Source organism: Pimephales promelas, chromosome 6 (genome assembly GCF_988280905.1).
Source record: "Pimephales promelas chromosome 6, fPimPro1.hap1.1, whole genome shotgun sequence".
NCBI classification, from domain to species: domain Eukaryota; kingdom Metazoa; phylum Chordata; class Actinopteri; order Cypriniformes; family Leuciscidae; genus Pimephales; species Pimephales promelas.
The window spans coordinates 30,010,059-30,028,580 of record NC_142774.1 but is presented as its reverse complement, the minus strand read 5'-3'; the positions used below and the strand labels follow the sequence as shown (position 1 = coordinate 30,028,580).

The window sequence follows — 18,522 nt, the reverse complement described above, 5'->3', positions numbered from 1 at the left end:
ACAGAAGCGTGCACTCAACTCCAGACCAGAGACACAATAACACAGAGCCAGAAAATGTAACAGAACCATTTGAATTCTGCACAGAATGGCATATTTTAAAGCAATGTGGAAGAGATTCTGAGGAGAAACGGTTAGAGATTAGGAGGAAACTGTAGCTTTAACAAGCTCAACAGCTTGAGCAGTGAAGTTCACATTATTTCATTCAGTTGATATATAGCCTATTACAAAATATATTAACAGTTGATGGACCCCATTGACTTCCATTGTATTTATTTTATTTTTCACATTACATAGAAGTCAATGGGGCCCATCAACTGTTTGGTTACTGGTTACTCATATTCTTCAAAATGTATTATTTTGTGTTCAACAGAAGAAATACATTCATACATACAGGTTTGGAACAACTCAAGGGTGAATAAATGATGACAGAATTATCCCTTTAACTATGAGGAAGTACTAGTGTCCTTGAAAATTAACCAGATACATTTTTTTTTTGTGATCTCCAAATATTCACAAATTTACCTTTTCCTTTTCAAGTTCTTTATACATCAGTCTAATAAAAAGTAGGCTATATGCAACTTTTGTCAAAACTTCATTTGGGTCAAAACTGTTTCACATTATGGAAATAAAACAACTATGATCAATCGTAATTAGTGAAAATAGGTAGGCTATGCAGTCATAAATAATTGTGACACATTGTATTATTGATGTTATGCTTATTGCACTCTTGATTTAGATAATAATGTTGTTGTTTGTTTTTTTACATTTAGTCTAATACTTAATGTTTTTTTATGTCATAAAATTAAAAGTCTTAGGGTATTATACTTTTTCAATGGATTTGGTTTTAGGACAGAGCATGAAAATCTTCACGTTTATTTGAAATTGTCTTGTCGTTTGACATGATTCAAGTGAAAAAGCTAAAATGCTGATGATGAAAACAGAAAAATAAAACATTTCCACAATTAAAAACATTATGCGTATTTCATGTACATTAAATGATATTACATTAGGGATGTCTCCACTACCCAAGAAAACAAAAACAAATCTATGCTTGACAAGCGAGATTTCTTTTGTACAATTCTGTATGACAATAAATAATTTTCAAGTTTTAACTAGTGAGATTCTAAGTAATTGGAGACAGAACATGTTTCGAACTCCACGTTGTATAAACCGTTGAGAATTTTTGTCCAGAAAAAGCAGCAGTCTTCCCCGGACCAATATGGCGGACTCTTTCGGTGTCAACTGCATGCATCCGGTGTCATTCTCTAGTTCCGCCTACTAACGTCACCTAAGCCAATCACCTAAGAGTAAAGGACGAGCGCCATGTAAATAAATTAATATTCATATGCCATTCCTTTGTAATAGTAGGATTGGTTATATCGCCAGCCACCCGGAAATCAAATTTAGAAATGTTTATGTCGGAGGTTTTGGCTTAAATCCAGAGGTTTGGCTTTGCCTGTGATGATCAGGCATGGAGTCCGAGCGCACATCGGCTTATGGCGTGTGTATAAACATTTTGTTTCTCTTGCTGTTCTTGCTACTTGTATGAAAAACGTGTACGAAAGCAGGTTCACGAGAGCAGTTGAAATGCAGCTGTTCCTTTATTAAATGTCCTTGATAATGACAGATTGCTGACTTATTATAAATTATTTAAGTAATACACGTGTTTTTCTGTGCTTTTGGTTGGCTGTTTGTTCCATGGCATGTAGTATAATAATAATACAAATAATATACTCTTTTTATAGAAGTTAAGCCTACTTTCAGTGTCTCTTTGGTCTCTATTTATAATGACTGCTATTCGTGTCACCAATGTTTTGATAATGGCGCTATTCTCTAGGTCGTTTAGCTGGTGACACAGGAGCCTTTTACATTTTTTGTGTGGAATAAAGAGTCATTATTGGGCCCTAATACAGTTCATACATTAACACTTTGACATGCATGACTTCAAAGTAACAATTAATGCTAGCAAAGCAGCTTTCAGTGTATGTATGCTATGACTATTACAACGCACAACCTAACCTGTATGTGTCTCTCTTGTTTTGGTGACTAGAATAACACAAATGCTGATTTTACACAAAGCACTGATGATGACCCTCTCATTGATGGACCACTTGTATCCCAAGATGCACTTGAGTCAGTAATCAAGAGAGAGTTTCAGAAGTTACCCACTCATTGGGCATTCAGTGTCCTCTCGTTTTTTCATGTGAGTAGAAACAGACCATTCCACTCAGAAAAGTTACTTAAAGTATGGCAAATTTGTTATTTAGTCACCTTCATGTTGTTCCAGACTTAATAGAAAATTTTACTTTCAGTTATAATAATAAACCTCTTGCAGACACGCTCGCTATGTACTTTTGAGTCATTTCTCTATTTGTGTTTTGCAGGTGGTTTATGTGGCAGCGTGTATTGCAGTCACAATATTTTGCTGGATATCTGATGAGCACACTCCTGAGTGTACTGCAGCATTGCAGGGGATTGACTCCAAGACTGTGGTGTTGTTGGGGAAAGTTGCACTCTGGGTGATGGTCTTTATATTTGACAGATTTGTCCAGCGTCAACATAGCGCTGTGAGACGAAGAGGTTACATGGAATTCTACAGGTTGACCCGAGGAATAAAAAACCTTCCTCTGCTCATTCACTCTGCAGGTAAAAAGATATTTCACACCATTTTAATGTCACGTTTCCGACTTTGCCACTTTATAAAAGGGAATCTCCATAAATAACTAATGCAAATATCAGTGTTATAGTTCACAAAAGACCACTAGATGGCAGCACATAAGCTATCAACATTGATTATGGAATGTTTGGATCAGGGGTTCTCAACTTTTTTTCAAAGCTCACCTGCCTATATCTTTCATGTAATCCTGAAGACATTGATTAGCTTGTTTGGGTGTGTCATCATCCTAAAACTGAAATTAATTTGATGTAGTTGCTTTTATTTATTATCCTTAATACAATCTAAATCCTGGTCTATTGTTTTTGTCAATATTCTAACATTTACTCTACCATTCCAAAAAAAAACAACAGCTTTTATTTAGCAAGGAATCATTAAAGTGATTAAATGTGACAGTAAAGACTTTTAAAATGTTAGATTTTTTTTTAAATGTATAAATTATGTTCTTATAAACTTTCTATTGATCAAAGTATTCAGATTTTTTTTTTTAATTTTCCCAAAAATATGACAAAATATATTAAGCAGCACAACTGTTTATAACATTAATAATAATACATATTTCTTGAGCAGCAAATCAGCATATTAGAATGATTTGTGAAGAATCATGTGACACTGAAGAGCTGGAGTAATGATGCTGAAAAGTTAGCTTTTCCATCACTAGGGCTGTCAAACGATTAATTGCGATTAATCGCATCCAAAATAAAAGTTTGTGTTTACATAATATATGTGGGTGCACTGTGTATAATTATTTTATATATATATAAATACACACACATGCATGTATATTTAAGAAAAAAAATATTTATATATAAAATATTTATATTTAATATAAATTATAGATAAATATATATACAGTATATACATGAAAATATTTCTTAAATATATACAAGCATGTGTGTGTATTTATATATATAAAATAATTACACACAGTGCACTCACATATATTATGTAAACACAAACTTTTATTTTGGATGCGATTAATCGCGATTAATCGCTTGACGGTCCTAGCCATCACAGAAAACAGTTTATTTGAATTGTAATAAAATCTCACAACATTGCTATATTTTTTTTCTCAAATAACTACAGCTTTTGTGAGCATAAAAGACGTCTTTTCAAAATATATATATATAAAAAAATCCCCAACTTTTTAACAGTAGTGTATGTTTTGGGCAAATAGTTATGAATCATACCAAATGAATCTAATTTATTTGAACTGAATCACTTTTTATGCAGTGTATTATCTACTTAGTTATGAAATATTTACACTCCTAACCAGTGATCAACAGTTTTTTTTGAATGGCTATAAATACAGATATTCGTGTCTGATATAATGCAGAACTTGTCTCTTCTCTTATGTAGGTAATGCATTGATCCTGACTGTAATTGCTCCATCCTCTCTTCTGGATGCAAGGGTGAAGAATCTGTCTGTATATCTCCTCTTGTCCATCATCTGTCTGGAACTACTGCTGTCACTTATATGCTTGATTATATATACAGGTACTCCCACACACAATTTCTTCATTTATTCTAATACAGAATCATACCCTTCTCTATTTTTCTCACACATACTGTCCATAATAGATGTTTTGCTACACCTACCTGCCAATAGCAATAAGTATGGCTATAAAACTGTATTATAGCCTTGCACTATTTGCACTTGCACTATAAACTTGCACTATTTGTTATCCTTCTGACAGTAGAATTATGGCATTTTAGTTTCTCTGTAGAAAACATTGGTCATTGTGTAGCTCACATCATCATATATTAGCTATTTTCTGCACTGCTACCGCTCACAGAAAAAAATACACTTGTTTTGGTGGCTAATTGCGAGTATTAGTTGTCACAAGGACTGTACATGCTCACCTCCCCCAGCATGCATTACAATACCCAAGCTTCTGTCCTCCTTATCTCCTTTAGAAACACACCAGGCAGCTGTTGTCCCTCTCAGCCTCTTTTTCTCGCATTTTGTGCTCCTTATGATTAAATAACTCTTTGCTCACCCGTGGAAAGGGATGGAGAAGATGGGGGGATATTTGAGAGAATGTCAAAGAGAAAGACCATATGTGGGGGGAAGAGGCTTGTTATGGACACACAGCTCATCTTTGCCAAAGGCAACCTGAATCCACCCCACCCTAATACACCATGGCATTGTCTTTACTGTTGACACACACACACTTACACACATTCTCGTATCAGTGCCTGGATTCCAGAGATGATTAGTGAAGTGAAGCTTGACCACATGTTATCTATAGGGACACACCCTCACTCGCTCACTTCAGTCTCAATGAGGTCTATCAGTAGATATCACCTTGTGTCTCATATATCACTCTGTGAAGTATTCATGTGGCGAGGAAAATCTTTTAGATGTGTTTTGTTTTGTATTTTTATGCTTATACACTACTTTTCAATAGTTTGAGGTCCGTTAAAAAAAGCATCACATTGGTCAATAGTGACATAGAAAGATATTGATAATGATACAAAGGATTTCTGTTTTAAATTAGTGCGGTGGTTTTGAACTTTTTATTCATCAAATAAAAAGTTTTTCATAGTTTCCACAAAAATATTAAGCTGCACAACTATTTTCAATATTGATAGTACAATAATAAGTAAATGCTTCTTAAGCATCAAATCAACATATAAGAATAATTTTTTTGTTGGAGCTTGTGACACTGAAGATGCTAAAATTTAGCTTTGCCATCACAGGAATAAATTGCATTTTAAGTTATTTTATTTTATATTATTTTATTTTTTTAAATTGTAATAATAATCACAATAATATCAAATAAATGTAGTCAAGGGGTGTAACGATACACTCGTGTCACGATTCGATACATACCGCGATGAACTCACGATACAATATTATTGCGATACTCCAAGACAAATAAAAGGTCAACAAAAACATACTGTTGATTAAAATGCTAAATTTGATATTACATTGTGGGTTTAAATGAATAGGCTTGGACTTGGTGCTTGTAAGTTAACCCAATGAATAAAAATATTCATGATTCTGAAGCTGAAAATACAATTTTCAAATAATTTTAGACAAATATGCTTGCACTGACTAGATATATTTAAAATACATGTCAGGTAACAGAAGACATTTGGACCCACAAATATTCCCCCATTGCAGTATTATACATTATAATCAACATTTTATATATATATATATATATAGTAGTTTAACGTAGTGCTGACACTAAAACTCTGAAAACATGAATTTTTTCTCACACAGTAATTTTTATTTTGGGGGAAATATCCACGATACATATTGTCACTATCCACGATACGTATTGTTGCATTTTGTATTGCGATATATTGTGGCACGATATATTGTTACACCCCTAAGTCTTGGTGAGTATAAGTGGTTCAAAAACATTACTAAACCCATTTATTTTGTATGTATAGGTTCAGTGAGGTTCAAACATCTTTGACTAAACATCTGTAAATAACGATTTCACAATGTGTTATGCATTTATTTTAGTTTTTCAAATTCTGATGTAAAATTGATATTAAATATTTAGGATTCTGCGCCTTTATTTCTATTTCTGCTTCGATTGAAGCACAGGATGCTCTTTGGATGCTCATTTTAAAACCTTGTGGATAAAATAACATGGATCACACAAACTGTGGTTCTGCATTATATCAATATAATTTTTAAAAAACGGTATATATAAATTTTAAAAAGAAAAGAGAAGTGGCTGTAGACATTACACGCATATAGCTAGATTGACAAATTTAGGAAACTTTTTTTTTTTGTGGTCACTCGCACTTGAGATGATTCCAAAAATAAATAACCCTAGTCTATATCAAAAACCGATTATTTTCTTTACATTTATTGTGCTAACTAGTGATCTCTATCCATTTAACCACCGTTTATCTCCTCCTATCCATATATCCATCTCTCTGTCCCTTTCCTAAAGGAAGGTGCAGTTAGGTCAGAGTCATGCTCCAGGGTCTTTGAAGTGTCCTCTGTGATGTTGTATCTCTGCCTCTCTCTCTTCATTTGAACATGAATGCAGCGTTCTGTATGGGCCGTATGCCGCCTCTGCACTTCAAAGGAAGTTTAGGGCCCTTCAAAGGGGGCGAGGGAGGTGATTGGGACCGGCATTGTTTTACCGCGATGCACGGAGAACATGCGCTCGGCCCCCGTCATGTTCAAATGCGCTCAAAGATGCCATTGGAATGAAAGTCATATGACGCTTATTGATTTAAAGTTGACCAGGCTCTAGAATGAAATGCTTCTCAGTTCTAAGAGCATGTGTATGTCGCACAAAAGTGCTAACATTGTTCTATGGATTGGACTTCTATGCTACATTGTGCTAGAATGCAAATGTCACGAATGATTTGACCGCTAGGTTTGGTTTATTGTAATGGTGTTTATTTTTACGGTGTCTTTTGAGGAGGGAAGCACTACTGTTTAGCAAAGATATAAGGAATGTGACACGTATATCAGAAAGACTGTCACTCTTTCTCTTTAAAAACATTCTTTAAAGGCTATTCTTGATATATGGTGACAGATCTGACAAATGACCCTAATAACCTTTCAACAATACATATCTAAACTCGCATACACACTGTATTATGTCTGTATAATACTGTATTATTTGTATGTCTCAAATAAATGCTTAAGCTCCATTTACTATCATATATTACACTTATATGACACTTCAGAGCAGGAGAAAAGGTGTGCATTATCTCTAAAGAGGGAATCCCTGATCTCCTTCCTGCCCAAATCAATGGCCTGTTGGCCCCCATTTCCTGCAGGTGATTGAAGAAAGAGGAGTTTTATCTGATTGGTGTGTTTGTGATGGGTTGGCCAGGTGTGGGTCAGGAACAACGCGGAGGTTTGTGTGTATGTGTGTGTTAATGTTTTAGGTGATTATGGTGTAATTAGAGTGTATTCAGAGACCCTGAGATATTTTGTAGATTATATTTAGAGAGATATGTTTGATCCTATAGCACCACCTTTAAGATGTATTAGCATTAGTGGATAAGTATGTTATTATGACAAATATCACAAAGTATCATTAACATCTCAAACATTGCTCTGTCTGACATCATTGTCAAAGTTATCACAGTACCTGTTTTGACTGACCAGGGGCGAACTGGCATTGGTATGTGCCTGAAAACTTCAGTAGAAAATGGTTTTCCGGGGATGTCCACAACATGGCCAAGACAGCTAAATAATAATTCCACCCGGAAACAAACCTTTATCATGTTGTGCATCACTGCAAATAATACAGTTACACTACCATTCAAGTTTGGGACAGTGACATTTTTAAAAATGTTGAAAGAAGTCTATTTCAGCTCACCAAGACGTATTTAATCAAAACAATACTGTAAAAACGGTAATATTGTAAAGTATTATTACAATTGAACTGTTTTATATTTAAAATGTAATTTATTCATTAATGTGATGGAGAAATCATTGTAATATGCTGATTTGGTGCTCAAAAACATTTCTACTCTCTCTTTCTGTGTAATATTGTTGAGTAAAGCATGATATTTTCCCCTAGAATTCTTTAATGTATTGAACGTTTAAAAGTAGTACTTATTTGAAATAGACATCGTCAGACAAATTGCTTCAATAGTCTCGTCTTTTGAGCAATTTATTACAATGAATGCTTATAAAAGTATTCATTTCAGTTAAAAATATTGCTGAAAGCCTACGTTTCAATGATTATGTAGTTCCAAGCTATCCAAATAATTGTCTAAATAATAAAAAATGTACAATTTTTCCCTTTGTCCCAGTCTGCCCTCTTTTTTCATCATGCACATATTGTGAACTCTAGAATATTTGGTTCGTATTCTGACCGAATCTGCTTGAACTCACTGTAGGAAGTGAAAGTTTGTTGATTGAGAGATACATTAAAGGTGTGAGAGAGGAGGGAAGTGACGTGTGAAATCCCACAGTTGCCCTGTGTTCTCACGCTCTCAAAACACACACTAGCCACGCGTCTACTAGCACACCTTATGGTGAAGAGTATCCGTGCTGAACGTGACTCCTGCTCTCACACACACACACTGTACGCGTGTCTTCACACACCTACAGTAGCTCACACTACAGCTATCAACATTTCTGTCTGGCTCAATTTTACTTGTCTCATTTTGGTAATGGTAAATACTCTCCCTGTTTATCATGTTAAAGGAGTAGCCATTCTGGTCTTAGAAGTTTGGAGCCTGCTGTATATTTAGTGTTATTGGAAGGAAAGAAAAATGAGAGGGGGGTGGAGATAAACTTACCTGTGTTATTTATTTATTTTTTTGTACATTTATCTCTTTGTATTTTGTGTGTTTCAGTACATGTGAGGAAATTTAATAGCAAGAAGGCCCATCCTGATGTGACTGAACAGGAGCGATCTCATGGCTGCTCCAGCGAAGTGCATAACGAGACAGGCTTCAGGTATCACACATTGGTGATAGACCTATATATATATATATATATATATATATCTTAAAATGGTCCAATATAAGCTGATTAATGTCTATTCAATACATACATATATATATACATATATGAAGAGTTCAGATGCAAAAGCCTCTAAATGCCATTTGAAATTTTCCTCTTTAAAGATGATTTTTATCAAACTTGTATATTTAAGTTCAGTAATTTTACTTAAATAACAATTAATAGGTAATTATCATTGCCATTTAAGTGAAATTACTGAACCTAAATATACAAGCTTGATAAAAATTATCATTCTAGAAGAAAATTTCAAATGGCATTTAGAGGCTTTTGCATCTGAACTCTTCATATATGTATGTATTGATATATGTATGTATATATAAACATACATATATATATATATATACGTAGCTTATATTGGACCATTTTAAGAAGTCGTTTAGCTGAAGTATTCATTTAAATTAACCAACAGCCTTTCTAAGTAGATAATGTGAGTTTTTGTCAATTTTTATTTTTTTTGTAAATATTGAGTAAACAAGTAATTGATTTCAGCATTTGCATCTCCATATTGCGCTTAGAAAACCGCATATTGGTCGATCAGTAATACACATAAAAAATTATACTTGGTAAATGATCAAAGAATTTTTTTTTTTTAAAGAATATCGTTTTATAATTTAATTTAATTTAACTTTTTAATTAAATCGGTCTAGTAAAATATCAGTAACACTAATAGCTATTCATATAATTTGTTTATTATAAAATTCATAATTTGGGATCAGAGAGATGTATATATTTAAAATTCGACTAGGGCACATTAGATGCAAAAACTTTAGGTTCCAGAATTTTAGGTTCACGTGACTCAAAAAAAAAGCCTATAGGCAGATATTTGTTATAAACTTCATTTTGATTAATTTTAGACTTCATATTTAATGTCATTTTGCATATCCAGTTAATGCGTCATTATTTAAAGGTAGGACAGGCATTTTTGAGATAGGCTTCCTATAGCGAGCTCCCTTCAGAGTGTCTCCAAAGCCACAACTCCTTCAAAGGATGCGCAGAGGAATGAAAATGCATATGCTGAAAGGCAGACAGGACATCATCTCATTACATTCGGGCCGATGAAGATTTTATGGTCCTACGATGACATATTTACATATAAATACATTCAGAACACATACCTTAGTGATTGCTATCAGGATGTGAAGAGACTTTCAACCAGCATAACAAAAAAAAAAACTCTGGAACAAATCGCGTACCCTCCCTTTAAGAATCTTTTGACAATTGCACTGGAAAACAATACAAAAATGCTGAGGAAAATACACTTTTTTGCAGTGTGATCAGAAGGTACAATAAAAGATATTTCCACGTTCTAGTGTTTAAGAGCATAGCAATTCAAGCTACTTGCTCAAGCTAAGATTAACTAAATCAGGGACTAAACAGTAATGAATATCTGTTGTATAATAGAACTCTCTGTGTTTCTCCCTAGAGATTTACATTTAGAGAATATACAGTATTTTACTCATTGTGTTCCCTTCAATATACTTTGACTTGGTCTTCAAAAAGTCTTTAAAAGGTGTTAAATCTAATGTACCTTCATAAAACCTGTATAAACCCTGATTTGTTCAAGTTAACTTGGACTGTAGGCAATAGGCATGTATCGTTTCTTTGTTCCAGTGGTTCGTAGTTGGCCTAAATTAGCTAAACATTTTTAGAATAAGAAATCTTGTTCACTGCACTTGAACCCGTTTTAAAATGAGAGCAGTTCTCCACAGTAGACGTTTGGCATCTCACAAAATGCAGATTGATCTCTCATACTGAACAGTATAGATATCTCTATTGGGCAAAACAGACCATATTGGGGCATCCCAATATGACTGTGTGACTAGTGTTTTCATAGACGCACACACACTCACATTTGAAGCCCATGTGCTGTGGACAGGTCAAACAGGTGCACATGTGTTCTGTGGTTTATTTCACAGGGACGGCTCCAGTCTGGAGGATGTGGTGGAAAAGCAGGCGGACCTGATTGATTATCTGAAACAGCACAACAGCGTTCTGAGCAGGAGGATCCTCACGCTGACCGGCCAGTAGATCAGAGCCTGACACGTGCAAACAGAGAGAGTGACTCAGGACTGCTTGTGATGGGGTCTGAAGCGTTGCGTGCGAGTGTGTATGTGTGTGTGTGAGCGTGTCTATCTTGACTGGCATCGGCAGCCATGGCTCACTGATCAGAAGACTTTTTGTGGGAAACGATCCTTGGTAACCTCTCTAACGACGCTCTCGGGTTTCCATGACGACAAGTCTGAGTAGACAATGGCCGCAATTGGGAAGTCAAAAGCCCTCTGCTCAATAAAGATGCTCATGAGTTTTTGGGATAGCGTGATCTTATCAAACCAAAAGCTTTATCGTGCAACTTCCGTTTCTCTGTGTGCATGTTGGTATGTGAGAGCATGAACAAGATGGTTACAGCGGTAGAGTTAATTGTGTACTTAATTTGACTTATTTTGTTCATAATTTCTATTTTTTTGCTTTGTGGGTCTGTGCTGCTTTTATGTGTAATAAATTGTGTTGGAAGGATGTTTCTGGTGGTGTATAGGAGCCATTCAGAAAACATTAAATACTGACCTTTTTAGCCCTGTTGCTTAATCTCACAGATGGTGTGAACTACTGTCTTTTTATGTAAAATAATGTGGATAAAATGTTTTGAAACTTTTTGGAATAAAGATTAACCTTCAAATGGACTTCTCATCTATTCATTAATGCTGTGTTTTTGGAGATATAAAGTACTTTTGTATCCATATGCCACACAATTCCTCAACTACACCATTAGAATTAGCATATGAAATGATTATTATTATTTTTTTTTTATGATACATTGCATTTATGCTCTAGTACTAGGCCTTCATTTCTCTGTAAAAATCTTCAGATTTATGCCGGATTTTTTTTTTTTTTTTTTTTTGACACATGAAGAAAATATATTTAGTTTTTTTCATATTTTCCATTCATTTCAATGTGGGGTCATATTGACCCCAAAGTGTAAACATTTTTTTTTTTTACATACCTTCAGAACAACCGAATCAAGCCCAGTTTTTTTGTTTTTTTTGTTTGTGTGTATAGATAGAGAATGTATTAAAAGTCACAAAATCTTATTCCACTGAGATGAAAGGAACCTTTTTTTGTTAAGTAAAAGTCGATGATCCGATTAAGGGCTACCAAATTTGATTGAGTCCGGATGTGCATATCTAGATAAAGAAAGGGATAAGATAATCCTAGATAAATGTAGTTTAGAACATGCATCAAGTTCTTGGAAATGCACTCATGTGTTTTTGTTGGTTGCAAATGGATTTGGAGTTTTTTTGTGCCATGTTTAATAAAAGTTTATGTGGTGTGACCTAATTAAAACAAAATGTCTTTACACTGTGAGCATATATGTAAGTGTACACATCTTAATAATTATATTGATTTTTTTTAGACATTTTATGATGGTTAAAGTAAACTTTTCAATGTAATATCCAGATATTTTGTTACAAGTATTAGTACAAAATTAAAAATCCTTACTCTAATTATGAATCATTTTTGATGGGTTGCACCACATGCCATTTTATGGTTTAAGAAAATATATACTTATCTTATAATTTAAAAGAATTTATGACCTTGACCTACAGTCATGAGGGACATGAAACTTGGGATAAGTGTTCAACAAATTGTAACTGAAATCATCTATGGATCCATTAAAAGAGACGAAAATAAATCTCCATCTTGGATTGGGAATGTTAACTTTTCTGATTGGGGGCTTTTCATTTTGGAAGCTGTCAATCAAAAATGGAACAGTACAGTCTAATGATCCCAGTATAACACTCTTTTTCCTCTTTTCATACAGTAGCAGCTTGTGAATGTGAAAGACTTGGACAAGCCGTGTGGATTATAAGACACGTTGAGCCCAGGTGAAAAGACAATACACTTTTTATTTAATCAGGATAATAATAAAACATTTGAAGTGCATAACTTACATATAAACATTTCATTCAGTCCTTACTATTTACAAGGGTTTGGCAAACTCAAACTGATTGAGCGATGAGTTTTAGCGTGTTCTGTTGCAGTGGATCTCCCCATAACTTGTTCACTAACATTCATAAAATAATACACTCCCTCTATACAGGAGTGACTAACATGGCTTGGTTACAATATATAGGCGAATGAACAGCCCTCAGGGAGTCTGATATTAAACTTTTTCCATCCATTGCTGGTCTTTGGGTTTCCCAATGCTTGAAGAAGCATCATAAGGATAGATGCGTAGAGGTTCCTCTAGAGTTGTAAAACCTGATAGAGAACAAAACAAATAGTTTAAATCCACAATGCATAGCTATGGAATGGGTATTTATGTGATCTTTTTGCAGCTTTTCTTTTAGACATTGTTTCTATATATGTATGTGTGTGTGTGTTTGTGTGTTTTGTTAACTCCTGACTAGCTCTGGCTCATTGTGTGGGGGTCACAGAGTAAAGGTTAAAGGTGACAACCTCTCCAGAGTGTCTGAAAACAGTAGGCGGCTCCGGTAGGCTGTCACAGTGAATGTGTGTCCCCTCAGATACAGTGTCACACATATCACCATTAACAACATGTGCTCATGGTTCAATGGTCGTGTCAGGATAAAGAAAACTAATGTGCTTTAATATATATATATATATATATATATATATATATATATACACACAATGTAATTCATATTATAATACAATACACTGATACAATATAAACTAAATAAAAATGTACATTAAAACAGACTTCATGTTCTATATTTATTTATGTTGGTTGTAAATGTTTTTGGAAAAAGTATGTATGCCATGTTCAACAAATGTTTACATTTAATGACCTGTGGTCTACAAAGTCATTTTAAAAAGTGTATAATTTTAAGTTTTTTAAACTGTAAAAAAATATATAAAGAGTTATAAATAATTGGTTTATTTAAAATTCTAAATTATTTTGAGGGGTCAGGTGATTTTTTTTATGAAAGAACCGACTCTAAGTTGCTCTTTAAGTAACAAAAAAGGCCTTTAGCAGCCAAAAACTCACACACATGTTGGATAGACATAATGATTTTTATACTGTACAAACTGTATTTCTGTCACCTAACCCTAAGCTTATCCATCACTTAGTATGTTTTTTTTTTTTTTCAGGGATTTCGGAAATTCCTGTCTTTGAGGAGACTTTTTTTCCCTATAACCTCACACACAAACTTCATTCACCCTTGTATCACCTTGATGACCTCCTTGGTATGGTGTTTGATATTTGATAATCCTCATTTAGCATTTTCTCTTTGGTCTAACTACTTTAATTCAATTTAATGTTTTATTTTATTTGATGTTTTATTTAACTGGGACAATACAGAATAACATTAGCCTACTTCACAGTACTGAGACTCAGATGTTTAGCATATGCTTCTAACTGATATCTAATTTGCACTAATTGCACTTTTGTCCTTGCTTAGGCTTTCATTAGATTGAAATACAAACAATCTAAAATTCAAAACATTGGAAAAATTATTTAATTAATTAATGATCATGATGATCACAAAAACAGTTTAAGCCTGTTTATATATATATATATATATATATATATATATATATATATATATTGTGTCTTTTAAATTCTATTGCTAAACCATTACATAACTGTACTCCCTTCACTGAAAAGGCCACCAGGTGTTTCTCAGGACTAGCATTACTAGGCGTCCCACCCAAGTTTTACAGTGTGTGTGGCAGATAGTTAAAATGGGTTGAATTTATGGGGGTAGGGCTTTTCTCGTCTGTCTGTGTGTCTCTGTGGCTATGTAGGTTTCCACTCTTTTGTGTGTGTGTGTGTATGTGTGGGTGGGTGTGGAGTGTTTGTGTTTACTCCCGGTCCGAGAGAAAGTCACACAGCTATAAAGATCCAATAATGTCCCAGCTCATTTAGTACAGGGTATTTAACCCAAAGTGCCTCCGTCTGTTTCTGTTGAGGCTTAGGGCCGCTAGAGATCCGACAAGGCGGTTTGTTAATTAATTTGGCCGTCTTTTCTCCAGAACACAAACCCACAGATCACAATGGAGTGGTAAACACCATTCTCAAATGAAGTGCACTCACTTGTTAGTCAAGTATCAGTTTGTGTTGTCAAGGAGTCACAAAAGTAAATCTGAGGTATTTCACGATTATTTGTCAGCAAATACATGCTAGGAATGTCAGAATTTGGATTTGCTAATGATGCTCCCCTTTGATAACTCTTTTTCAATATTTGCCCATTCCTCAGAGTAATAAAAGGGGAATAAGTAGCCTGCATGTGAACTAAAGTCTCACCTTAAGGGAATGGTACTCTGGAGTGAAGAGGTAGACAACGCTTCTTTGGACAGTGGTGTCTGCGATATTTCCGCCTCAGGTTGAGAAAATCTGGAAAGGGGGGGAAATAAAACACATGTCAGGGCTATGAACCATTAACCTTAAGTTACTGTATAATATATCAAGTCAAGTCACGTTTATTTATGTAGGGCTATATACAATACAGATTGTTTCAAAGCAGCCTTAGTCCTTCAAAGGTATCTGGCCTTTAATAATCTTCTCAAAACGTTTGCACAAAAACATCATGAACCATTTTTTCTGAAACATTAGTTGGATGTTCGTCTAACAGTTGTTAATGTTGCTAGGCCTAATTGTTTCAGAATGTTGAGAAAACATTTAAAAGTAACAAATGTTTCCAAAATGGAACGTTCTCTTAATGTTCACATAACAAAACAACGTTTTGAACATTAAGAAATAAAGTTTTCATAACTTAACGGGAACTTTTAAATTCTTAGAACATTTTTTTGTTGACTTGGTTAGTTCAATGTAGATTTTTTTTTTTTGTTGTTGTTGAATTTAATTCTGTGTGAATCTACGATCTACGGTGAAGATCAGTTCAAGAGAGATCATCAGTTTTCTTTTCCATATTGGTTGTAACATTGAGAATTTGATATTTTGTGGGTTTGGGGAGAGGCTACTCCCCACCCCCCACCCCACTCTCCCCAGATCGGGGTGTTACCTGAAATAAAATCTAAATGAATGGTCTCCCCAGTTGGTAACAAACAATCTGGAAGGCAATATAACAATCAGAGGTCTTGTGATAACGCTCATGTCACTTCCCTCCATAAGCAGCTATTAGATTCTCTCCCAGAGGCGCAAGGACAATGGCACGGTGCGCACGGGAGGAGAACCGGCCGCTTTTATATCTGCTTTTGACTAAAGCTATGCGAACTCCATGTACCTCCCTCTCTTTCTCTCTTTCACCGCAGTCACCCTATGCTAATGCATTATACCTATTGTGCTCAACATCATGACTAACAATGAACGCTGGTGCTTGATCGCCCACGGGCACCAGATTAATTGCGCATAGCCGCCACAGCAGCGGGAGATTGGAGTGTAGCTACACGTAGGCTAAATTACACTACATTTAGCTATAGGAATAGGTTAGCTATGGCTCAGCGTTTAGATAAAAGCAAAACTACCAAAGTAGTGGGAAAATAAATTGGTCTCGCGCGTAATTGCGGTTTATTTACAACTTTGCTACGTGTAAAATATGTTCATATAGTCCTATTTAGTGTAGAATTGTCAACAACAACAAAAACATTTATTTTCAAGTCAAGGGTCAAGTGTGGGCTTAGTGAAACCCAAGCTCATTTCTGAATCTTTCAGAAGCGTCAAGCGCCACTTAAAATCCACTCAAACCAGGGCATAGGCCAACAAGATCTTACTAATGAGGTGACGTTTATCCATAGTGACTCGTAGGCCTAGTATTGGAAAAGTGAATGGGTAAACAGTTTGTGAGGTTTACGACAAACTTTCAGGTTGTAGCCTGTACCCGATTAGGCCAACTCAAAATGTTACAGTTATAGCCTAGATTGAAATTTATTTTAAAAAGTAATTTGCCTAACTACTCCCCGTGAACAACAAATCACTAACGATTGGCCTATTTGTTTTACAAACCTTCAGTACACAAACTTATTATCGAGACGATAACTTTAATAGGTCGAAGTAGCGTAATCAGATGTTGATTCAGTAAGGGAGGGGGAGCAATTCGCCAGACTGATTCAACCCATTAAAAGAACCTGTTCAAAAGAGTCATTTGCGTGTGAATCTGTGAATCATAAATGTTATTATTTTTGGGCGATGTCTGCAATGAAAAAAAAAACATTTTTTTTGCCACTATTCCACCATAAGAATGCCCAATTAGACCACAAGCTCACAGCTCGGGTAAATTGTTTAGTGTTTTGTATTTGCTGTACGTGGCTTCAGTCGGGAGAGGTGTTTGGTTTAGAGCGCGGAATCAAACCGATTCAACAGAATCACGTGATTCAATTCTAAATATGATTTTCTTTAATTATAGGGATCTTAAATAAAGTTGACTTGATATTTTGAGCTAAAATCCTATAAATAAGTTAGAAACTTAAAATTACAGATACCAGCCAGCAAAAAGCACTTAAAAAAATCCTTACACTTATTTTTTTTTTCTTGATTTGCAACTGTTTTGATCCAGTGCTACACCACACAACATACTTTACGTTTTGCATAACATCATTTTTGTCGATATTCAAATATTTTAATTAGCCGAATTAATATTCTTTACCAGTTCTTGTGATACCTTGTTTCTCGGCGCTGGTGATGAACAGCACTGTCAGCAGCAGCAGCAGAAGGAGATACAGAGGATGGAAGAATCTCATGGTGATGCTGTGTGAGGGTTGCGCAGACCCGAGTGTCCTCAGATGTGTCCGGGACCTTCCAGGGCAAATTCTCTGAATATGTCGATAACGGACTGTAGAAATCCTGTAGAAATGTCTTTCGGTCTCAGTATTTTTTTCTCGGAGCTCATATAATATTCAGTTTTATAGTGGATGCGCAGCTGCAGTTTTCACGCTCTCCAACTTTTCTAAAGTTTCAGATAGCGATATTCAATGTCTTCTCTCTCTTCATATGGATGTATAGGCTAGCTAGATGACCTGATGAGTGGGAATGTCCAGTCGAGACAATGTAGCTTCACCCCCTCTTTATACAGACAAGAGAGAGGGAGGAGGGGGGCAACAGAAGGAGGGGTGAAGACCTAAAACTGGGTGGGGACATGGGACTTTATAGATAGATAGATAGATAGATAGATAGATAGATAGATAGATAGATAGATAGATAGATAGATAGATAGATAGATAGATAGATAGATAGATAGATAGATAGATAGATAGAGAGATAGATAGATAGATAGATAGATGGATAGATAGATAGATAGATAGATAGATAGATAGATAGATAGATAGATAGATAGATAGATAGATAGATAGATAGATAGATAGATTTAGATTTAGATTTAGACATTTGATAGATTCAAATAATTTGTATATTTATTTTTTAATAATTATTTAAGCATTGTTTAAACATTTAAACAAATAT

General features: G+C 34.8%; 2 protein-coding genes across 3 annotated transcripts; one reads left to right on the top strand and one right to left on the bottom strand.

Annotated features, from left to right (window-relative positions):
* The first annotated feature begins 1,361 nt into the window (after positions 1 to 1,361).
* Positions 1,362 to 11,821, top strand: tmem192 (transmembrane protein 192). The gene is made up of 6 exons (XM_039692278.2): positions 1,362 to 1,501; positions 2,051 to 2,203; positions 2,385 to 2,646; positions 4,034 to 4,171; positions 8,975 to 9,077; positions 11,060 to 11,821. The coding sequence occupies exons 1-6, from the start codon at positions 1,472 to 1,474 to the stop codon at positions 11,169 to 11,171; spliced, it is 798 nt and encodes a 265-aa protein (XP_039548212.2). The 5' UTR covers positions 1,362 to 1,471; the 3' UTR covers positions 11,172 to 11,821.
* A 3,591-nt stretch (positions 11,822 to 15,412) lies between these two features.
* On the bottom strand, positions 15,413 to 18,080 carry apela (apelin receptor early endogenous ligand). Of its 2 annotated transcripts, none has more exons than XM_039648653.2 (2): positions 17,711 to 18,080; positions 15,413 to 15,501 (listed from the first exon to the last, which is right to left on the bottom strand). In XM_039648653.2, the coding sequence occupies exons 1-2, from the start codon at positions 17,802 to 17,804 to the stop codon at positions 15,413 to 15,415; spliced, it is 183 nt and encodes a 60-aa protein (XP_039504587.1). In that variant the 5' UTR covers positions 17,805 to 18,080. The 2 variants fall into 2 exon arrangements, with proteins under 2 accessions (XP_039504587.1, XP_088988976.1); XM_089132850.1 differs by having other exon boundaries at positions 17,726 to 18,080.
* Positions 18,081 to 18,522: the final 442 nt, after the last annotated feature.